Below are 24546 nucleotides of genomic sequence, written 5' to 3'. Positions count from 1 at the left end.
TTAGTTTGATTATGAGATTGTCTACCGGCCTGGTCGTTTGAATGCCGGGGCGGATGCACTCTCGAGACAGTATACTAGCGGGCACACCTCAGAAAGCCCAGTGAGGGAGCCATCTGAAATGGGCGGAGTGATTTTTGAACAACATGCCTCAACCTCTTGCTTCCCTGTGTATAGCAAGGACTCCCTGACAACTTTGCAGAAGGCCGATGGGGTGATCTCCGCATTTCTAAAGTATTGGGGAACAGGGCAGAAACCAAGTCGGGAAGAGAGGGCAAGAGAGCTCCCCAAAACAATCGAACTGCTGAGGCAGTGGGACTGGGTGGTGGACGACGCAGATGTACTGTATCGGGAGAGCCAAGACCGGACGGAGGGGAAAGTAAAGCAGCTCATCTTACCCCAAGCATTGCATAAAGAGGTTCTACAGCAGATGCATGACGGGCACGGGCACCAGGGAATAGAGAGAACATTCAAGCTGGTGCGCCATCGCTGTTATTGGCCTGGAATCTATAAAGATGTGGAGAGACACTGCAATTCCTGTGAACGGTGCATTGTGTCTAAAGCACAGCAACCCCGGGTGGTGACAAAGCTGGGCAGTCTGTTGGCAGTAAGGCCGCTAGAAGTGGTGGCGATGGACTTTGCAGTCCTTGAGCCCTCTTCGGATGGGCGAGAAAATGTCCTCATTTTTACGGATGTTTTTACAAAGTTCACCGTTGCAGTACCCACAAATGACCAAAGGGCGTTGACCGTAGCCAAATGCCTTGTCAATCACTGGATTCAGTCCTATGGAGTCCCAGAGCGCATACACTCTGATCAGGGAAAGTGTTTTGAGGCAGAGGTCGTCCAGTCATTGTGCCAGTTGTATGGCATGAAGAAAAGCAGAACCACCCCCTATCATCCCCAGGGGAATGGGCAGTGCGAAAGGTTCAATAGAACACTGCACGATCTCCTTTGCACCCTTCCCCCGGAGAAGAAGAGGAGATGGGTGCATTATCTGCCAGAGGTGGTTTTTGCCTATGATACAACTGAACACCAGATTACTGGGTACACACCCTATTTTCTCCTGTTTGGCCGTGGCCCTGGGGTTCCACTTGATGTGGCCCTTGGTGGTAGTGATGTTGATACCCAGGTGGAGTTGAGTGAGTGGGTGGAGTCACACCAGACACGGCTGCAAGCAGCCTACAAGCAAGCAGGGGAGAGGTTAAATAGGGCAGCAGAGTCAAGAAGCCGACAAAAAGGCCCTCCAACGATGAACAGTGTTCTCCACCCTGGTCAGTTGGTGTATGTGCGGAATAGACAGTTTCCCGGTAGGCACAAGATCCAAGACATGTGGCTTTCAGTGCCACACAGAGTGTTGGCAAGGGCCGGCCCAGATAAGCCTGTCTATTCTATGGTCCCGGTGGATGCCTCCAAGTCCCCTAGGAACGTTCACCGCACAGAGTTGCGACTGTGTGGTCCTGGGGTGCAGCAGGAGTGGACAGAGCAGACCTCGGAGAGTGGGAGTGAAGAGGGGGCACCTGGGGGCTGGATGAGGGTGCGGCCAGGCAGCTCTCATGCTGGCAGTCCATGCCCTGGTCAGAGCCTCCCAGTGCAGGCTGGTCAGTCAGAAGAAGAAGTTTGGTCGGATGAAGAGGGAGATGAGCTGTCAGCGTCACCTGAACCCAGATCTCTGAGAAGGACCACCCGGAGTAATGCTGGGCAGCACCCAAACCCTTTCAATCTTCCACAGTCAGTGGTCAGCCACCGGGGTAGGGGTAGGGGTAGGGGGTTACCTTAGGACATGGCTGTTGAGTAAAGTTGGGAGAGCGAATTAGCGGGGCGTTGATTTTATTTTCTGGGGGTGAGTGTGGCATAAGTGAGGTGGATCCCCATTAGTGACGTATCGTGGGTGTTCTACGTGGTGTCGGGAAGGTGGGAGACCCGCTAATTAGTTCACCTGGATATAGCCCCATCAGAAAAGCTATTGGCAGAGCTGCCTTTTGTCTTTGCTCTCCTTTTGGTGTGCATGAGTCTCGTGTTATCTACATCCAGCTGAGTGATTCAAAGTGTGTGTGTTGGGAGATCCAAGCTTGCACAGAGTGCCGTGGCGTTTTTACCTTGGTTGAGTGACTAAGTGGAGAAGCTGGGCATCGTGTACGCCACTGTTTGTATGCCGCATTTTGTTTTGTACTGTTTGTGTCCCGCATATTGTTTTGTACTGTTTGTGAGCCGACGTGTCTCTGAGTAGTTTATTTATGTACATTAAAGATCGTATGTTTTTCTATACTTAAACACCAGTCTTCGGCTATGAGTTCATATCGACCTCACACTACACGTGAAACTTTAAGGTTCTATTTGTGTGAAGAACTATTTTCTCTTAGCGGAAATCACGAAACAGCAACAAAATCATTAAAAAGAGGTATTTGGCAGGAATGTCCTCTATATCGTTTTGGCAAGTATTCCATGCTAAGAATTCATGAAGGCTAAGAATTCCCTCTGCAATCTGATGGACAATTCCATGGACAGTTGTTCATGGTTCCTCTTTCAGAGCTTCAGCCAGGGCATTAACAGTTTGTCTGGAAAGCTCTCCATCTCCAAAAACATCAAACAGCAGGAGCATTGACATTCAACTGACAATGTGATATCAGTGTGGATGAAGGGGAAGCACTATTTAAAATGAACTTTTTTTGATAATAGCAGCATAACATTTCATCCTCTGAAATGTATTTTAAGCAGTTTGTAAATAACAGCTACAAGCATGTTTAATAAATGTGAATTACACTAGGGTGAAATATTTCTTGCTGCTTTTCAGAAAGGAAATTGTCTTTCTGTCCATAAGCTCTTGCAAATCTTATGTTGTAATTTTAGAATATATTTTAAAATGTTTGTTAATATTGTAGCGATCTCAGGCACTACTCAGAGAGGGGTTTCTGTAAATGATTACTTTATTGCTTACATCCATGGGAACTTTAATCACTGTGACTGCTCATCACTAAACCGCGAGCACGAAGAGGCTCAACAACAAGAAACACGTTATCTTATCCAGGTGTCCCCTCCCCCCGGCTACTCTGCCAGCCCCCCGCAGCGCATAGCAACCCACACATGAGCTGCCGCGGCTGACAGAGAGCAAGGACACAGGCACACAGGCACACAGACATCACAATGAACATTAACATTAACATTAACACATCAACACATACAGGTCGCCACATTATTCATAAATTTCCTTTTTTACCTGGGTAACCTGATAATATACTAGATCTTTATAGGAGTATGCTCATGATATATTATACATACTTATAGGAGTAAGCTCATGATAATTATACTAGATCCTTATAGGAGTATGCTCAAAGAATAATAACAGGGCACCCTAATAAAACAGCCCAGATAACAAAGTACACTGAAGTCTTCTTAATTTAAGTATACTTAGTGTACTTGCATGCACTCATGATTAATGTACTAAAAGTAATTAAGTACTTAGTATACTAATGATATGTCAGTAGTGCTAATAAAGATATACAACTAAGTGTACTTGACTCTACTATTTTGAGACACCATTAAGATACACAATTATACGTAAGGACATCTTTTTCACACTAGTCCTGTACTTTTAAAAACGGTCCTTTGTTTCAGCTTGGAGTATATTTAAATCCACTTCTTAGATAACTGTTAATACACTTATAATATATAGGATATATATTTATAATTCAATCGGAGTGTGGGTATGACATTGTAAATAAATTATAAATATATTGTAACTATATGTACGATGTATTATCCACACATTTTCATTGAATCATAAATAAATAAATGTCCTATATATTATAAGATTATTAATAGTTATCTGATAGGTGGATTCAAATATACTCTAAGTTGAAGCAAAGTAAAACATTTTAAAGTACAGAATTAGTGAAAAAAGATGTACTTAAAAACCCATACTGGGAGAATTGGTATTTTTCTTCTACTGAGCTCCCCCTAAAGTTGCTGAGTGTAGCTCACTTTAACACCTCCGTCATGAATACACTTCGCGCTGGGAGACCCCCTAATGGACAGTGTACACGTGTATTTGTTGACAAGCTGAAGGCAGAGACAATGGCAGTAGCCAAAGAAGCATGTAGACTGACAATGTTAAAGAATATCACAAGATTTTACACAAATATGACTGTGTTATGTGTGTATTTTTGTTATCTGCAGTTATCTAGTTATCTATACTTAAACGGATGTGTCACTTTTTGGAAGTTGACTAGCAGTGGTGTGGTTGTATTAAGTCAGGTCTAATGTACAATATGGTCAGACTCTGTAGTCAAGAGACAACAGAATATTTGGCGACCTCTGGTGGTTAAAAAGCAGATGAACCTGTAACACGTATAATATTCCGCAAAAGCAGTGGTTATTGAGAGATTCCCAATAAATTGAGCTTGCTCGTCTGGTAGTAGATCGAGGCAGGGGCGGCTCGTCCATAAGGGCGATTGGGGCGACGCACTGCCTAGGGGAAAAGGAATTAAAAAAAAAAAAAAAAAACTCCTTATGTATAAACGCAATATCCTTGTAAGTCGCGTAAATGACACGTACATTTAAATGTAATAATTGTTTTTCTGTCGGATTCTACCACTAGACCGTCTGATCTGCCTCTGTATGTCATTGTCGACTCAGGTAACAGTGGTTCAGTCAGCCTAAAGTCGTGCTTCAAATGGCCCCACCCCTTCTGGGGCGATTTGGGGCGAAATGAAAATCGCCCCAGACCTCTCCCATTGACTCCCATGTTAAATCCATTTTTTTCACAAAACAGAGCTCTCAATGCATTCTCTATGGCTTCCGGGAGGGCTCGCCCCTCCTGGTCTTGTCATAAGTAGTGGACGTAAAAGCCTATACGAACGTCATACAGCTTCGACGGAGGCATATTCTGTCAAGATGGCTGCCCTGTCCAGTGCAATAACTCGATTCGCTCTTTGACAGAAACTCCTTTTTAGTCGGCGTACTAATGAAGATAAATTGACAACAAAACAATTAGGACTTCCTAGACCAAATGTATCCATTCAACAGGTTTCTACAAAGGGAGGGAAATCCTACATCCAAGAATTGGAACGAAAGAAAACCGCGTGGCTAATGCGGTCTGTATTTCATATACCACTGTCACTTTTCATAGGTTTTACAGTGTGTTTCACAGTTCGCTTCTTGCACTAACACTGAATAATCTTTTATGTGATGACTTATTTTGCTTTTGTAAGCCAATACTTTCAAGATCAGTCAATAAATATTGTTGTTTTTGACTTATGTTACCCCTTCTTTATGATGTTACTGGACATATCATGTGTCCTGTTAAGCTATGTTACATCATACAACATTTGAGACACGTGGATAATGAAAAAGTGGGATAATTTAATGTGGAGCCACATCATGTTTGCTTATGAAGGCTCCTGGATGCAACTTTCTTCCATAGCTTTCCACCTGTAACTTGCTACTCTAGCTATGTAGCAAGAGGGGACATATTACTGTTGTGTGCTGCCAATAGTGGACAAAAAGGTATTGCTGTATGAGTTAATCAGCTAACTTAATGTACTTACTGAATGGGTCGCCTTAATCATTATAAAAAAAATTGCCCCCCCTGAGAATTTTTTCAGGAGCCGCCACTGGATCGAGGCTATACTCATCCGATATGTCCCACATAAAGAGACCGATTATGCCCCATAATTAGTTTCCATACGGATATACACTACCGTTCAAAAGTTTGGGGTCACTTAGAAATGTCCTTATTTTTCAAAGAAAAGCACTGTTTTTTTCAATGAAGATAACATTAAATGAATCAGAAATACACTCTATACATTGTTCATGTGGTAAATGACTATTCTAGGTGGAAACGTCTGCAACTGTCACTCCAGTGTTCTAATGGTACATTGTGTTTGCTAATCGCCTTAGAAGACTACTGGATGATTAGAAAACCCTTGAAAACCCTTGTGCAATTATGTTAGCACAGCTGAAAACTGTTTTGCTGGTGAGAGAAGCTATAAAACGGGCCTTCCTTTGAGCTAGTTGAGTATCTGAGTATCACATTTGTGGGTTCGATTATACTCTCAAAATGGCCAGAAAAAGAGAACTTTCATGTGAAACTCGCCAGTCTATTCTTGTTCTTAGAAATTAGGGCTATTCCATGCGAAAAATGGCGAAGAAACTGAAAATTTCCCACAACGGTGTACTACTCCCTTCAGAGAACAGCACAAACGGGCTCTAACAGAGTAGAAAGAGAAGTGGGACACCTGGTGCACAACTCAGCAAGAAGACAAGTATATTAGAGTCTCTAGTTTGAGAAATAGACGCCTCATAGGTCCTCAACTGGCAGCTTCTTTAAATGGTACCCGCAAAACGCCAGTGTCAAGGTCTACAGTAAAGAGGCGACTCTGGGATGCTGGCCTGATGAGTGGCAAAGAAAAGGCCATATCTGAGACTGGCCAATAAAAAGAAAAGATTGATATGGGCAAAAGAACACAGACATTGGACAGAGGAAGATTGGAAAAAAGTGTTATGGACAGACGAATCAAAGTTTGAGGTGTTTGGATCACACAGAAGGACATTTGTGAGACGCAGAATAGGTGAAGAGATGCTGGAAGAGTGCCTGACGCCATCTGTCAAGCATGGTGGAGGTAATGTGATGGTCTGGGGCTGCTTTGGTGCTGGTGAAGTGGGAGATTTGTACAAGGTAAAAGGGATTTTAAATTAGGAAGGCTATCACTCCATTTTGCAACACCAGGCCATATCCTGTGTAAAGCGCTTGATTGGAGCCAATTTCCTCCTACAACAGGACAATGACCCAAAGCACACCTCCAAATTATGCAAGAAATATTTAGGGAAGAAGCAGGCAGCTGGTATACTGTCTGTAATAGAGTGGCCAGCGCAGTCACCAGATCTCAACCCCATTGAGCTGTTGTGGGAGTAGCTTGACCGTATGGTACGCAAAAAGTGCCCATCAAGCCAATCCAAATTTCTACAGATTACCTCAACAAATTAACAGCTAGAATGCCAAAGGTCTGCAATGCTGTAATTGCTGCAAATGGAGCATTCTTTGATGAAAGCAAAGTTTGAAGAACAAAATTAATATTTCAAATAGAAATCATTATTTCTAACCTTGTCAATGTCTTGACTATATTTTCTATTCATTTTGCAACTCATTTGATAAATAAAAGTGTGAGTTTTCACGGAAAACACGAAATTATCTGGGTGACCCCAAACTTTTGAACGGTAGTGTATATTATTTTATGGTTATGGTTATCTCTGTGAATGATTAATGCAAGGCAATTGCTTATTTTGTTTGACTCCAGTATTTCAATATATTCATGTTTAGATGCAGTACAATTTATACTTGTTAAACCTCACTAGATTGACTGGTATTTTATATCCCCATTTGCTGGCTAGGGCTATGTTTTGATGCAGATCAGTTATTGTCACGTTGTAAGTTTTTAAATACAATACGTGAGTTTACATACACTTAGTTGCTTCAGACATGTGAACAATAAATAATTATTAATATTAATGCCTTCTGTGTAATCTTTATGTAGTTACAGGCCTACGCTACTTTATTTTAATTCTGGTGGTACTTGGAGAGCCAAATTATTTCTAAGGTGGTACTCATGGTAAATAGTTTGAGAACCACTGATCTAACCTGTTAACATAGGCGCTGAAATCATAGACATATATAGAATATGTATATATATATATGTATATCATATTAATGGGATTCTCTACAGCCGGCTTTGCGGCTGCGTTACCTGTTGATTTTCATTTCAGCCATAGACATATATACATATGATATATATATATATATGTATATCATATATATATATATATATATATATATATATCATATGTATATATGTTTTTTCAGCCATAGACATATATACATATGATATATATATATATATCATATGTATATATGTCTATGGCTGAAATGAAAATCAACAGGTAACGCAGCCGCAAAGCCGGCTGTAGAGAATCCCATTAATTTCACAAAGCTACCACCAGGGGGCGGCTCGATTACTTTCCCTCTGTATTGGCGAATCTGCTGATGATGAAAGAATCGCCCTTAACCGCGTTGTTGACAAGAGCTAGCTAACCAGCTGCCAATGCTGGCTATGGTGAAATATGTTACATTATCAGTTGTGTATGTTTGACAGCCTTTCGTTGCTAAAATATCTTATTTAAATTAGCTAAGAAAAACGACTAATGGAATGGAGGACCCGTGGGATTTTGAGTTTTTATCTCGAATAGTTGAGGGCTTGGTGTCATTTCTGTCTGAATTTGTGGATGACTGGACGGCAAATGACATGAGAGTCGCTGTGTTCAAAATATTGTTTAGTTGGCTTGTTCTGAGCCTTATTGCTATCCATTTTGCTTGGAAGGTATATGGAAATACCGTCAACGACATGTATTATCGACAAGGTAAGAATTTAAGAGCTGCATTCTAAATATGGACAACAACTTTATCTTTAACATTGGCTTAGCTGGCTAACAGAGAACTGCTAACGGTAATGTCTGCCTATGACTAAACTAACGTCAGATCTGATTAGCTAGTTAGCCAGCTACCTACCACGTTCAGATGACGTTAATAAGCTTAGTTTTCAACTTGAAGAAACAACTATCCCATTCATTGAATGCTAAACAGACGAGTAAGAATTCATGCTAGTCTTGCTCTCGATTGTCTTCCGTTTTAACTTAATGTTGTTTGTGTGAAAATTACGTTACAAGCGACCTCACTTCGTTTTTGAGGCCTATGTTACGGTGTCGTAGAACGACCTGGACTCGGGTACTCCATGTAGAATTAACTTGCCTTTTTAATGATGGTGAAACGTCTCCATTTATTAGCTTGTTTTGTGCTCCCTAGGTACGGGTGGACAGAACGGAGGCACACCTGATACTGCACCTCACTTAAGTGGTTGGTAGGTGATCATGCTAAATGAGTAAATGTCAGATAACTATACATGGAACGTTCTAGTTATCTGATTCGTTGTCACGTTTGTTGTCAATCTCTTATCTTGTACCTGAGACCATTTCATTGCCATTGCCAGTCTGTGGGGTGACCACCTCGTCTGATGAACACTGTAGACTTAACGCTCCTCATCCTACCTCTTTTTTTCTGTTAGGGAGAGTGCATCGGGAGATGCTCTGAAGACTCATCGCGAGTAAGTGATGACCTGCAAAGCTTCTTGAACTGAAGCCCCAGAATCGGGATCTAGTAGCAACTTTTCTTTGAAGAGGCTATATGGTTTGCCTACAAGAAGACTTGGGCAGCATTCACAGGATGCTAAGACGTGAAAATGAAGATGTATGTCCGTTCAAAACAAGCTTTGCAGAGTATATTGGGCTCTCTTCTACCTAATTCAACGTGGAGTTCCGGACATGAGTGGTTGAGAGTGAAGGGTGTTGAGGCTGGCCGATTCTCCAACAGGGAATGCAGTGGACAGATTCTCCATGCCTGATCTTTCCTCTGAAAACCACCTCAACAACAATCCCATGGATAGTGGTGTGGGTGGAGTAAACAAAAAGAATAGGCAGGATTCCAAGGGAGGAGATGCAACAGCCAATGAAGCTGCCAAGTCGCGTGTACCCCTGTCATTTCTGACATGGTGGAAATTAAATTAAATTGAAATGAAGATGGCACTTGGACTATTATAAATGTATTCATTTGGCCATTGAACAACACTGCCTAAGCTATTTAAAAAAAACACACAAACTGGCGAACTTAATGACCCATCCCTTCAACAACCTATTGTATTTGAGTTGATTAGATCAGGAAGGCAAGTCACGACGAGCATTCAGATGAGACGTAATGGTATGCTTGCCATGGTGCTGTCTGCTGGAAAGACAATACAAGCATATTGGTTCAGTCTGTCTGGAAGTGTTGGGTGGGAAATGATCTATAAAACCTGTGGAAAGTGTCCTATAAAGGGGTGCCTTTTAATATGCAGAATTTAGAAAGTTGGACCGCCAATCTGAAACTTTGTGGTCACATTGTGTTACAATGTTACTTCTCAGGGGTACATTGCCATAGTAGGACATGCAGTAATTCTGACCAGCTTTTCAGGACCACATAAACTAAACGGCTCTTGGAATGTGTCATTTTTTTTACTAATCATATTAGTGTATTGAATTAAAACAATAAACGTATAAGGATAATTAATTTATAATAAGGATAATTTACTGATTTTGATTATTTTTACCTAAATCTAAGACCTCATGACCGTATATGGAAATATCAAATAAAATCATGGTCTACATTTTCGGATGCAAAAAAGATTTTGTGTGTGTGTTTCTTTTTAATAATATAATCATGAAGCACATTAGCAGTTAGATCTTTAATTAAAAATGTGATTTTGTCCAAGGAGTTCTAACGTAAACAAAACCAAGTCTCAGCAGAACAGAGGACATACAAATACTAGTAGGTGTAGGAGTACTGTGTCCGGGGTTTGATTATCAGGATTCATTGAAATGGTTAATCTTAATCAGAATCTCATTGAAATGTTTAATCTTAACTTTAGTTTACTGATTGAGTTTGACTGATGGACAAAATATAGCAGTAAAAGAGCGGCCTAAAGAGTTACTAATCTCTTCAGTGCACATGACATGATCATGGACAAGTCAAACTACACCTTCTTTTCAGCCCACGATTGTTATGTACTGTATGTGCGTCAGTGCGCTTTTGTGTAGCTGGGTGGTGGGGGCAGCAGCATCACGTGTACATCCATCACGTTGGTGCCAGTCAGTCCTGGCATGAGCAGTCGCTTGCCCTGCAACAGACTCGAGAAGAAGGTAAAGGAGTCGTTGTTGGCCAGGAAGCTGTCGGTCTGCAGGCCCTGCCCCTGTGCCTCCGCTGCCAGACCGCCATCTGTGACCGCACCTGCTGCCTCGGTGGGTCCATCCTGCCCATCGGTACCGCCACTGAGGAACACCGGCCCCTGGCCTCCACCAGCGCCCAGCCCTTCTCCCAGCTCCAGCCCTGTACGCAGGGCCAGCTCCTGGTTGCGGCCACCACGGCCCTTTCCTGTCAGCTGCACGGTGGGTTCTCCTCCGGCCAGGAGGCAGGTGGCACCCCAGGTCTCATCCCGGCTGTCCTCCAGGACCTTGAGCGTGCGCATGATGTCCCAGCTCTCCACGCCCACCTCTGGACCCAGCTGAAGCACCTGGTCAGCCAGCTCAGGCAGCGGCACAGGCTGGCCAGGAGTGACTGGGCTGCAAGCAAAGCGTGCCAGCAGGCCATAGAAGCGAGCTACGGACCGCACATCCCCACACACTCCAGGTGAAAGCACCAACGGCCGCAGTCCCAGCTCCCGTGCGCGACGCCCTGCCCGCTCCAGCGCGATGCCATTGGAGCCAATAACTGCATTAAGGACACGTGTTTCATCAGCAGAGCCAGTGGCACCCAGCCTGGCTGTCTGGGAGCCGGCCTGCCTAAGGACCTCCGTCACAGACGCAGGGAGGGAGGAGGAGAGGCCGTAGCGCTCTAGGATGGCCCACACCTGCTCAGGCCACATCTCACACTGCACCGTGGGACCACTGGCTATCAGGTCTAGAGGGTCACCGATTACATCAGACAAAATCAGGGACACTAGCTGTGGAGAAAGGTTATGTTATGTAATACAAGTTGAAAACTTGACTTGGCATACAAACAAACAAGTTGAATGGATGTTGAAATTGAGACTGAAAAAACACTTATCTAATATATCCCTTCAACATACTTTTAACCTGCAAATGTTCTTCAATCTTAATTATTCAATCTTAACTATTTTTAGACTCTAAAAACAGGCACTTGCCTCTGACCATTAAAGGAAGGGGAGGCCTATCGTGCTGGAGTGTTTGTGTTGCAGCAGTGAAAAGCTGTGTCTGTGCTATGCTGTGCTATTACCTGTGCAGGCTGAGCACAGGCAGCAAGGCCTCCTCCCTTCAGCAGGGAGATGGAACGTCTCACTGTGTTCAGTTCCTGGATTGTAGCTCCAGCAGCGGCCAGCTGCCGGGTCACATCCTGTTTCTCTTGCAGAGAAATGGGTGGCACAGGAGCTGGCAGGAGAGCAGACCCACCACCTGCACACACAGCAGTCCCAGGGGAGCGCACTCAATCTTATAGCCACACAAATGTTATCCTCAAAATATAACTCTGATCTACACTGACAACCCTCTGCTCTAAATGTGGCAGTGTGCAAAACGTTTTGTGCTCTCCTGTGCATGTCAACTATAGGAATGGGGGTGTGAGGCTACCACTAATGGAGGAGAGCATATTAATAGGCATGGATGTCATTTCAATATTTACATTAAATGGGAGTTAATGTACATTCTACTATATTATAATATATGACACTAATGATGTTAAAGCTAGGATATGATCAAACTAGCTTGCATTATCTAGCCATGGTGTAATTCATATTCTACTCAACCCACACTAGCTAGCTCGATAGTTTGACTTGAACTTAAGCTTGAAACAGTAACAATTAGCTATCTTATGACTTATCTCAAGTAGGTCTCGTTAATTAGCATTTAGTAAAATCGACACGTATCAGCTACAGCTGATCTGAAGGCAGGAGGTTAGACCACCACACAACGTGAGTGTAATATCCTCAATAATCAAGACAATCATCCGCTCTTTGTTTCCACTGAAACCGAATTCGTGGTAAAACAAAGATGACAGCAAAAACTGCTGCGTCTCTATCCGTCAAGCACACTTTTCTAATCGGATGTAAAACGCATGGTCTGCTTTCATAACAAACTAATGCACAATATCATGACGACAGGCACGAAAGCCCACACATGCAGGCAGAGGTGGGTAGAGTGAGCAAAACCTGTACTGAAGTAAAAGTATTGTTACTTTATAAAAAATATTGACTCATGTAAAGGTAAAAGTAGGCTACCCATCAAAAGAATTACTTGAGTAAAAGTAAAAATGTATCTCATAAAAGGAGTAGCCTACTCAAGTAGTGAGTACCTTCAGATGATGATTAGGCATATGTATTATATTCAAATGTGGGGTTATGCCAACAATATAGAATTTTAAAATGCTTGTTTAATAAACTTAACGTAACATAGCCATCTGCACATTCAAATACATCACATTCCGAATAAACCGAATAAAAAAAAGAATAAAATGTAAACATGATTATTATAATTAATATGTAAACAATAACACAACAACAAGGTCACACAAATGTTGGCACCAACAACTAAAGCAAATAAAAGGCCTATACCTATAGGCTATACAGATATTCTTTATTCAGTTGAAATTTGCAACATATTCTGCACATCCTTAGATTCTTTGCTTACTGTGTGTCTTTTTTTAAATTAATCAATTAAAAAGAAATGTTGCCAACTTGATACTGTTTGATGATGTACTGATTAACGGTGTATTGTCACTTTAGATATTTGGTTTAGGCTACATTGTTATATTTTGTCATATATACTAAATGATAAATGGGAGGACTGTTTTTGCTGGTTATGGTTTAAACATAACATTGAAAATAATTTAGATGGATGTAGTGAGGTTGAGCATTCCACAATGACCTTGACCACAATGAAACTGATGGAGCCCCAGACAGCCCCGGGCCAATCTAACCCCTGCCTGTACCTCCCCAGGAGATTCAATAGCTCATCTAAACATAGGAGACATACCTGATATGAGCACCAGCAGAAGGTCACTGTCTGTCAAAGAACTAGCTAGCTGCCGAATGCTCTCAGCAGCCCGCTGGGCATCTGCATCTGGCAGGTTGTGCTTGGCCCCCTCCATCACTGTGATTCGGCTACCATTCGGCAGCAGCATCTGTCTAGAGATGAGACAGGAACCTGAGGAACAGCTTCAAAACCATATCTACGAGCTATCTTGGAAGTTTAGATCAGCACCCCATATAAATGACTGGTTTTGATATTCTCGGTGCAATCATCCATTCAAGCATTAAAAAAAAGCATTTACCATTGCTTCATGGGTCACAGCTGTCTAGAAAATAAGTGTTTAGAGCCAACACTCACTCTTTGCCGTGCTGTTTCAGGGTGTCCTGAATGCCATGCGGGACACTAATCACCCCTCTGACCAGGTGTTCTCCCACAATCCTCTCTGCCTCTGCTGCCATGCCAAGCACAGCCTTGCCGAAACCCACAAGATGTATGTTGTGATGAAGCTTGAAGCTTTGACCGCCCACTTTAAGTTGGTTGCCACTTCGCTCCAGGCACTGCCTCACCACCCGGTCCGGCTGCACGGCCTCCACAGCGGCGGCAAAGACCTCCCGCGCTCGCTGTTCCAGTGACATGCTCCGGACAGCCAGCCACAGAGGCTGCTGCGCGCTCACGCACCGAGACAAGGACAGCACCCGAGCCATAGACCAGTTAGGAGGCACTTGCAGAAGAAGGAGCTTTGCTGGTTATTACCCTTGTGAAAGAAAGAATGCGCACACTCATCACTATAAATTAAAATCACAAATGACAAGAGATACCTTTAGAAAAAAAACATATACTCTATTCTCTTTTTCTCTCATTTCTGCTTTGTATGGTTTACCTTTCAGATCACCTCTTAAGAGAGGGGGATTTGAACCAGATACAACTACATCACAATTATTATTTACACCGGGTAAAGTTAAGGTTTGAAGGTCATCCACCAAACTGTAAGGTCCATATACCTCTGAAATATAATTACCAGTCAAACTTTGGGGACAGACTTTGATTGACAGCCAACCAGCATGTTAACTCTGCTAAATATATCCAAAGCTGAGACTATTTATCATACACTATAACCAAAGAATGTCATTCCACAAACTTACCTGGGCACCCTGGCTGAAACCAAATCTGTCTCTCTCTGAATCGCTCTCTTTTAGTGATAACTGGCTACAGCAGGCCCCAAAGCAAGCAAATGCTGATTTGTGTGTTCTCTGAGTAATAATTGACTACTTGAAACCACAGGGCACATTAAACAGACAGAGGACACTGTCCTGCGTTCAGGATAGGCCAGGAAGAAGGTGTGTGGACGAGGCAGAGGCTGTTCGTTTGATCTGACAAATGTAAAGTGGAAGAGTAGCCCCACAAAGATCTGACACTGACCTACATTGGTGCCAGTGATCATAATGGACAGGCCAAGTATGTGTCATGACGTTCAGAATTGTGTGTCATTTCACTCACCTCCATCGCGAAATATTTATTTACATAGTCGTGACCAGATCGTCTCGTAAGTAACTGCAGTAAACGTTAACCAAGCTGACTAGCTAAGAGCTGAGTGTACCATTAAAAAGTAACATTTCGACTCTGGCAACAGCTAACTACACTTGCTTCTTCAGTGCTTTTGTGTTTTTGTACTGTATATCAACATGTTTGAAACGCCATTGCCCCCGTGTGGACAGGATGATAAAATGTAATGGGTCCTTCAATTTAGATGGCTCTAAACTGCGAATTGATTATTATAAATAACACCGTTGAGTGTTTATAGTCGAGGGAGTATGACACAGTTAATAAAAAAGTCGTATAATAAAATTGTATCATTTGCCTGTCCGTCTCTTGTCCAGAGATGTAGTTTAAAGTAACGACAATAGTACTGTGGTCCGAAATACCACATCTTCTCTCTACCTCACAGCTATATTTGCAGGGACTGACTCTCCTTACCCCTCTTCGGTGTCAGCCTCTCTATGATTAGCATTTCCACATTTATAAAGCAAACGTCAGTGCGTTGAGTGCACTGGTCATAGTCAAGGTCATATTTAGTTCAATCCTCGCTGCATGGCCCATCTTTTTTGTCTTCAGAGAAGTGATATTCATTGTCATACAAGTTACGATTGAATGAATGGCTCATAAGGTATGCCAGAGATGGGGATCCTCGCAGACAGGTATGGTGCAAGACAGATGGATAGACTGATAGATAAATGGATGGATGGATTGGGAGAGTAGGCGTATCCTCTCTGGCCTATGATAAATACTGCACATAGTTATCATTCTGCAAAACACTCCTCATCGTCACACGATAAAAGGGACACTGGTATAAAAGACTTACTTGGGCAGCCTTGAGAGTGTGCTGTGGCCAGAGGAACCGCACACTTCATAATCTGCACTGGCCATAAGATTCACCCAATAGGTCTTATTGAGACTATGGAATTGGCTTTTTTTTATTTTTTTTTATCCGCATACTGAGGTATTTTCAAGTGGATTATTAAAAAATAAATATGATGGCCAGCGAGGATTCACAAGGAGACTTCAACTGGGTAAGTAGCTCTTCACCTGGAACTGGGGATGTCTTTATTGTGCAGCATTCCCGAGGGGGTACATTCACAGCATTAAGTCTAAAGAGACTCTCCATTGCTATCTGCTGCTCTCCTTCAGGGTAAAATCCAGACAGTCGGAAACATGTACCTGTTGACAGTGGATGCCAGTGAGTTTTCACCTGTGGAGATCATAGTCACCTCTTCAAATAACCTCATTGAGGTCAAAGCTGAGAAGGTAAGAGGGAACTGTCCATATGTTTGGTCATTTAAATGAGTATTTAAATGAGTATAGTATTTAATTTTTTTTTTCTTTTCTTTTTCTGCCTACTTTCTTCACACTCCTTATCATTTAACAGGTCAGGGAAGATGGCACGGTCATAAACAATTTCACCCACAAGTTCCAGCTGCCGTTAGATGTGGATCCCATGTCTATAACGTCAACACTGGCAGATAATGGTGCCCTGACTGTCAAAGCTCGCAGGCACCCAACTGACAGCTAATCTGCTTCTAGATCCATCAAGACCTGGTGATCCGTTTCCCATAGCCCTAAGCCTTTCTCTTGTTCTACATGGCTCTATATGCAAACGTTCGTAAATATTGCTGATATTTAAATGGCATTGCCTTTGGTTAAATCCAGATCTGAAACCCATTTAAGCAGTTCTTCATGAAATCTGGACTAAACTTAATTTGAATTGACATGCACTTTACAACTATATTTGTAGTTGGGCACAGCACACATGCTATAAACTTATTTTATGTCCGTGTAAACTGGAAGTAACACAATTATCCAGCAACCTAGCCATGGTGTAGTCTTAACCAATGTACACTTATTCATAAATCCCATTCTAATGGGGCCATCTGAGGTATGAAATTTCACACCGAGTTCTGACTTTTTCCACAATAGTAGTGGCAATACAACTATGAAAATATACACTCCTACGTAATTAAATGCCCAGTGTTACTCCAGAAGCTGAACCTCTAAATAGTTAGTGCAAGCTCTTATTATAGTGTCGGTTTGTACAATTGAAATCTGTATTTCTCCATGATATTGCTATGCTCATCACCCTGTACAGCCGATAACATGGAATGTTAAATACATAATCAACAATAGCTCTGATTAAAAAAAATAAATAAAAAAATAGTGTTTTTACTCATTTTAGCAAATACATCATTCATTTCAATTGCAGCACTTGTCAGACTGACATAATCATGTCGTAATAAATACTAGACAACACAGTCAATCAGGAGTCATCAGAAGGCTTTCTGCTGTACATAAGGTGTAGCTCGGGGATAAACAAGTGTCTGGAGTCTTGCCTCTGTTCCCAGCCTTAGACTTGAGAGGAAGGAGGGACGCAGCTTGCGGCAACACAGTCCTGGTGCCAGAGGTGTTCAGCCAGAGCATTGAGGAGGGGGGCCACCTCTCCCAGTCCACCATTCACGTCTCCTCCGACACGGAACACTGGCAAGCCCCATGTCTCCTGGAAACTGGCTATCTCCCTTTCGGTCACATCGGTGTGCATGAACAAATCAAACCTGCTGTGTTAAGGAAAATGAACCCTCACATAACTACAGCTATGTAGCCACTATATAACACATCTAGTTAATCTGTACTCCTTACATGGTGTCTGTACCAATATATATATATATATATATAACCTAGACAAAAGATCATATCATATTTCAATTAACATTATTTTAGATGCCAGATATGATGAAGAAAGATAACCAAAGGGCCTTGATTACTAAAATATTGTCTCTTTAGAGGCACTTCCCAGGCCATCATATTTGCACATTTGCTTAAATGCATACAGTTCAACATTTGAGAAAGGATACTTGGTACCCACCACCAATTTTACGATTCTATCAGAAGGGTCCGTTACTCTGGATATCTGATTTGATAAATCTTCAAAAGAGCCATGGTCAGTAAAAGAGAATAAAAACAAGATGGCATCCACCTGCTCCTTACATGACTAGGAGAGAAACAAACAAAACCATAGTTAGGCCCTCGAACACAAAAGTCCAAGACCGAAAGGTAGAAATGTGTTGTTTCTGTTTTAAAATCTGTTTAACACTGAGAATTTACGGTGACTGTGCTGGGCCAACAACCCCAGAACCTTTAAAAAAATATATATTTTTTAAACTCCACCATACACCCGCCTAAAACAGAAATATAGGCCTATTCACACTACACAGACGTTGAGTATTACATCAAATGGTCACTGCCCTTAATTTCTCAGTTATTTCAGAAAGCATTCTTCCACTACAAATAAGTATATGGTGCCATATACAATAGTTAACCAAATATGTCATTTGTACCGGTAACAAGTGGTCAAATCTGCGAAGTGCATTCTCCCCGCAATCCCAAAAGAGGTACTTGAAGAAGAGAACCCGGCCATTCTCCTTCAGTTTCACTGGCCAGAACACAGCTGTTGTCTCGATACCTGTGGCAAACACAGTGAACTAATTTAAGTGTGAGAGACCCTACTCTTCAGTGGACCCTACACCAATTAAGCCCTAGGTCTGTACTCCTTAAGTATGAGCCTTGAAGTTTTCAACACATGAGTGATAGCTGCATGAATTCTTGGAGATGTGATATGACATGCTATACCTGCGAGTTAGTGTGACTAGCCTACTGAGTTTGATGATCAATGATAAACACAAATCCTGCCTTTCATAATTTGAGGAATGAACCAATAGGCATAAAGCCCATCTGTCGCCTCCTACAAATAGCAAAACATTTGGTTTCACCTGTAGTTTCATAGTGCATGTTGGGAATGTCTGATCCCCCTAGGCGGGCAGCAAGAGCAGTTTTTCCAACACCGCTTTTCCCGGCAAGAAATATTTTGTAGCGGACGGTGTCGACATGTATTTGCGGAGGCATAGCAGGAGCTTCGAGGAGACCTTGACATGGGAAAGATGGTTAACACTGTGATATACTAGTCTATGTCGTTTATGTAACTTAATGTAAATGTCATATTTGATAACAAATGGCTGTGGCGTTCTTACCAAAAGTTTTGCGCCTTTTCTTCTGAAATATCTTGGTGAAATACTCTTTGCTGTCGGGACACCGATGCCAGTCCGCAACAATTATTGGCCCATGTGGTATAACCGGAGCTACGCCTAAACTTTTATTCCGTTCGTATTCCATCTTTACTGCATGAAACACTACCCGACTCATACACTGCTACCGATACACTGCGGTTGATCTTTGTGTAGTTAGGTCTAGGTAATTTTTTTAAACAGTAAAGAGAACATGTGCATAACTCAAAATCTATTTTGGACATGCATCCATGGATACATCTGGTTAGTGAAAGCAGTCAGTAAGATGCAGCGCGCGACAGCAAACATGATCAAACCATGGAATAAGAAACTTCCGGTTTTAGCCCAAACAGTCAAGCGGAAGCAGCCGTTTCTACGGTAACTGTGAGGAGGGGGCAAACTACAGGTCAAAATCACCTAAAACAGCATTCATTTGCAACGCTTTCAACGGAGGCATTTTACAACTGTAAAGTGGTTAAAAAAAAAAGTACACTCTTGACTTTGTAAATGACCATAATTCTCGATAAAAACAGAACCATCAAACACTTCATTAGCAGACACAGACATTCACATGAGAAAAGGTTGGGATGTTCCTACAGCATGTGTTAATCTAAATGTAACTCCTTTGCCTGACAAAATAGCAGGAGGTGGCCTTCCACAAGCTCACCCTTTTTTCTGCTTGCTGTGACCACATTAATAAGTTATTGTAAGTGTAGGCTACACACCTCATTAATTACCTCAGCATTAATGAGAACTATTTATCCACAGCCTACCACTTCATTTAAAATATTGTATTTAATCTTGACTTGTTGCAGGTACACCTTCAACTGGGGTTGCAGCTAAAATTTTGATGAATGATGTTATCCCACATGACATTAGGCCCACATTCATAGCCAGTAGCACTAAAGCTTAGGGAGATTATCTTAATTAACAGTAAGTAACGGGTCAATTTCAGAACTGTATCCCATGAGTATGCTAGGCTATAATTAAATTTCACAAGCCATTGTTTATAAACTCGGCCTGCGTTGGAAAACGCGCCCCATTTATGTGAACAAAACTCCAGTGAAGTAACACAGAGTCAACTAACTGTCATCTTAAGCTCTGTCGTAGTACCGTTTACAGCCCTCTGGTTAAATTAACTCAGTGTAAGTGGTAAACCTCCTAAAAGAAGAGCCCTATGGCTTTGAATGAATCCGGGCTCTTCTATGTGGAGGTTTACCACTTGCTCTAAGTTAACTTACCCAGGTTTGTCAATAAACCACATGCTTGAAATAACCCCCAGATCCACAAATGACATGGCTGCTGTTGTAGAAAAAATGCGTTGTATGCAGACATTATACAGACATGCAAAATGCGGCTTATTTCTTTCCATTCTTTGTTTACATTTGTGGAGTCTGTCCTTTATTTGTTTGCAAGTAGCATTTTTATTGACATAATTTTTTTAATAGACGTGTCTTGTATTTGCAAAGCATGTTTGTTTGAAAGGTGTGTTTTGTATTTGTAAAGCATGGTGTGCATATTTAAAAATTGCGGGCTATTTCTCAAGCATATTCAGTTTGTTGGTGACGTCATGGCAGCCTTCAAAATTTTTGTCACTAAGTTGATCCCATAGAATACTTTTGAACCAAACAGTTCTAGGGACTACCCACTGGGGAGCTCCCCGAGAACTGCATACCTTTAAGGGCTTTTCTGTTTGCATTCGCACCACCAGTAGGAACACGTAAGTAACACAGTTAATGGAGCACTCACACAACTGGAAAAAAATAAGATGGCAGACCAAACTCCGTAGATGGCTGTGTTTGTATACAAATATAATCACAAAATACAAAATATATTCAGTCATTCTGTTAGAGTTTATGCCATGTACACCCATTTACCCACCCAGTGAGACAACTTCATGGACTTTGAAATTAACTGGAGTTAACTGCGATGTCACAGCCTTGCCTGTCCAATTTTTCAAATGTCTATGGTTGCAGTAGAAGTGGACCAAATCATTGGCCCCTGTTCAGATAGTCTTTTTTGCATAGGAAAGTTTATTCATTGTGGCAGCAACAACAACCCAATCGACAACCTATCAACGTAGCCCACGTCAATAACATCTGCCTTTGCATAATTAGTAGTGTAAGTGTAGTCGGATCCTCTTCGCACCGTGGTTGTCTTTTTCTAAGTCCTTATGAATTCTATTTCACAACCATCCTTGACCTGATGACGTTTTCCATCGAGGTCAAGGAAAAATGGAAAAGTCGATAGGACGGACTATCCAGCCACAGTCATTTTTTGGCTTTGTAGCATATTTTTGTAAAAACAACATGGTACATATCATCTATTATTCCCACTTATCCATTCACAGTATGTACTCATTCAGACATGTCACCAAGTGTTACTGAGCGCCAACTCTTGTCAGACATGTAAAATACATAAGACAGTCAGCACTGTCAGCAAAGATTTCCAATAGCTGGATCTGGATAACTTGAGCTTGGCCAGGCCTGGGCCTTTTCGTCTGTCCCCAGAGGCGCAGTCTGGCTCATTATTGAATACTACAGCCAACATTGCACATTTTCTTGTGTAACAAATAGATCAACGCAGGCTTCCCTGTACCAATCCCAAATAGTTTTGACAACCACACCATTCACCCTCACCATTCACCGAGACAGAGCCGAGTAGAAGACAAAGGAGATGTGAACGCAGAAGAAATTCCACTGCACTATGGACAGATGATTCCAGTAACCTCTGCTCCAATAGCTCCACCATAGTGTGTGGTGTATATTGATCTCTGCTGCATGGAATATGCTGAATGAAGATCCTTCCCACCATACCGGCTTTCCACAGAGTCCTTTGCCTAATCCATTCTGCAATTGGAGCTAACTTTATCAATATAACAGCTGGGTTTTCGACCCAGTTAGCCATAGGAGGACAATAGTGTATCCTGACATGTACTTGTTCACGTCATTATGAAACAACTGCAAGTTTGCGGTCAACAAAGTGAGGTCAGTGTGTAGGCTATGGGTGCTTTGACACAAGAGCTTTTAGTGCGGACCAGAGTCCATTTGAGCCATTATTTTGTTCATTTCGTTGCCGTTTCCAAACTCGGACAGTTAGCATCAGATATTTTGGTGCCAAGACGTTTGTTTGCCGTGGTCTTGTTCAATCATGTACAAGCTTTGCCAGTCACTGTAGGTTTCGGTTACTGTAGTCATCAGTCATGTGTTAGTTGCAGCTCAGGTGATTTGCTCTTCATAGTTTTGATGCCAAAACTGAATGCCATGAACCAAGCCATGTTGGCAGTCATTTTTGTACTTCCTGGGCTGAAGTAGCTAGCATAGAATTGGCCGTTGAAATTAATGAATCTCTCCAAGTCTAAATAATACCTCCATGGTGACAGTAAGCTGTGTCAGCTGTTGGCATGTGATTGAGGGAGTGGCCTCCAGTGGTTGGTCTCCAGGCCAGCAGGAAGGAACAGGGACTTCACTACCAGTCCACTAGAGGGCGCCACACACACACAGACGGAGAGCTTCGGAGTTCAATGTGCAATTGATTTGGATCATAGACATATATATCTATATATGTGTCTATGCTTTGGATAGCCTGTGTATTTTTTCTTTTTTCCTACTGCAGCGCAGCAGCAATGGCTAAAGACTGTTTTTGCACTCTCATCAAAAAAGAAACCAGAGCAATCTATCCAGTAACGTTTGTCTTTGAACAGGTGCGGTCAAACTTTACTTTAGATTTTTTTGTCTAAACAACATTTGTTTCCTAACCGTATTAAACACTAATCGTATCCCTGCTAGACAAGACCACTCACCTTGGTCAGCGATCTCACCTGGGTCAAATAAAAGTAAAAACAGTCTGTAGACAACAAACCAAAAGATAACCATAGAAACACATGCATACATAGTAATTCATACGCCACACTGTATGTGTTCTTACTTCTTCCTGGGGGTTCCGGCTGTTATGGGGTTTCGCTATGGGGGATTAAGGAGATGTGTGCATAAGTAAAGGACAACTGTGTGTTCAGTCAATGCCTATATTTCTCCAGGCAAATTAAGAGTATGCTTTGTGTGGGAGTGTTTATGTAGCTACTTAAATCAATCAATCAATCAATTTATTTATTTGATCAAGAGGGACAGTGTACATTCATGAACATTAAAACGTAAATGCACCCAATTATAGCCAAAAGGCTAGTTTCCATTGGCAGTCCCCCTGCCAGAGTGAAAAAGGGCATTAACGTATATATCAAACATAACATTGACAGTATATCAAAAATAAAATAAAATCCCAATAAACAAGCTCCACTTAGTTCTTAACCATGGGTAGAAGGGAAAGAACAAAGTGGTAAAAAATAATTCTACTGCTCACCCACTAATGATCACATTTTTGGTTGATTTATCAACCATGTTTTGAGATTTCTTTTAAAGCAGTTGAATGAGGTTGATTCTCTAATGTTCTGTGGGAGATGGTTCCATTCCCGGGCTGACCTAACTGAGAAAAACGTACCTGTGCAATGCACCTGTGTGAAGTGCAATGCACCTGTGTGTTGGTCAGGTGATAGAACTGGGTTGATCCTTTCATCAGCTGGGGTTTGATATAGACAAACAGTACCTCTGAGAGAGACTGGGTGATATAACCAGGACTCCATAGCCACACTCTGTGCTCTTTGAAATTTTCAGAGCAAATCAATTTATTTATTTTTTTGGACAAAAAGAAGGCCAGCACACTATGTTTGAGCAAACTGCAAAAAGTGATATTCATCAAGTCAGAGTGACCTTTTCATCAAACCTCTAAACACTTACAAACTCAGTCAGCGATTCAGATTTCACTTTTTTTTTTACAGTGAATACTTACTCCTGCCAGAGATTTTTGGGGCTTCATGAGAAAAACAGCCGAATCTCCCTTAGTGCTCGTTCATTCTCCTCTCTGTATTGACCCAGGAGACGTATGCTTCACGAGTGACTACTACCATAGCTAAATGTTCCTATAATGACTATTAAAGCCATAACCATGTTTCTTTTTTGTGAATTAGGTATTTTATTGTGTCCTTAATTCGTTCTTCTTTTGGCATTTGCATTTCTCAAAGCTTTATTTTAAGTCAATTCTAACCTTGCCATCATTTTCTATATTCATAGAAGAGTTTTTCCAAACTTAGTTTCTCCTGTTTTTGAAATTGGATGTGCTCCTCCGGATATAATTCTGCACTTTCCTCTGAGACGCTACAAAATGTAAAATGCCATTGTTTTGCATGCAAGTACATGCCTATGTCAGTGACGCCTTGTGTGTGTGTGTTTGTGCATGTCTGTGTGAGTGACGCCTTATGTGTGTGTGTTTGTGC

At 41.9% G+C, this 24546-nt stretch overlaps 4 protein-coding genes across 5 annotated transcripts; 2 read left to right on the top strand and 2 right to left on the bottom strand.

Annotated features, from left to right (window-relative positions):
* Positions 1-8029: 8029 nt before the first annotated feature.
* tcta (T cell leukemia translocation altered) lies at positions 8030-10258 on the top strand. The gene is made up of 3 exons (XM_012822667.3): positions 8030-8406; positions 8849-8903; positions 9108-10258. The coding sequence occupies exons 1-3, from the start codon at positions 8196-8198 to the stop codon at positions 9148-9150; spliced, it is 309 nt and encodes a 102-aa protein (XP_012678121.1). The 5' UTR covers positions 8030-8195; the 3' UTR covers positions 9151-10258.
* A 46-nt stretch (positions 10259-10304) lies between these two features.
* On the bottom strand, positions 10305-15251 carry glyctk (glycerate kinase). 2 transcript variants are annotated; one of them, XM_031568272.2, is made up of 5 exons: positions 15112-15251; positions 13972-14368; positions 13618-13769; positions 11867-12042; positions 10305-11573 (listed from the first exon to the last, which is right to left on the bottom strand). In XM_031568272.2, exons 2-5 carry the CDS (start codon positions 14316-14318, stop codon positions 10653-10655), a joined length of 1596 nt encoding a protein of 531 aa, XP_031424132.1. In that variant the 5' UTR covers positions 14319-14368; positions 15112-15251; the 3' UTR covers positions 10305-10652. The 2 variants fall into 2 exon arrangements, with proteins under 2 accessions (XP_031424132.1, XP_031424131.1); XM_031568271.2 differs by lacking the exon at positions 15112-15251 and adding an exon at positions 14757-14895.
* Positions 14942-16681, top strand: LOC116220547 (heat shock protein beta-7-like). Its single transcript, XM_031568273.2, has 4 exons — positions 14942-15069; positions 16112-16181; positions 16300-16416; positions 16538-16681. The coding sequence occupies exons 2-4, from the start codon at positions 16143-16145 to the stop codon at positions 16679-16681; spliced, it is 300 nt and encodes a 99-aa protein (XP_031424133.1). The 5' UTR covers positions 14942-15069; positions 16112-16142.
* On the bottom strand, positions 16179-19560 carry cplane2 (ciliogenesis and planar polarity effector 2). Its single transcript, XM_012822540.3, has 5 exons — positions 19188-19560; positions 18930-19082; positions 18498-18622; positions 18015-18151; positions 16179-17714 (listed from the first exon to the last, which is right to left on the bottom strand). The coding sequence occupies exons 1-5, from the start codon at positions 19357-19359 to the stop codon at positions 17510-17512; spliced, it is 792 nt and encodes a 263-aa protein (XP_012677994.2). The 5' UTR covers positions 19360-19560; the 3' UTR covers positions 16179-17509.
* Positions 19561-24546: the final 4986 nt, after the last annotated feature.

The sequence above is a fragment of the Clupea harengus genome, chromosome 5, assembly GCF_900700415.2.
Source record: "Clupea harengus chromosome 5, Ch_v2.0.2, whole genome shotgun sequence".
In the NCBI taxonomy this organism is placed as follows: Eukaryota; Metazoa; Chordata; class Actinopteri; order Clupeiformes; family Clupeidae; genus Clupea; species Clupea harengus.
This window is presented reverse-complemented; position numbering and strand designations above follow the sequence as displayed.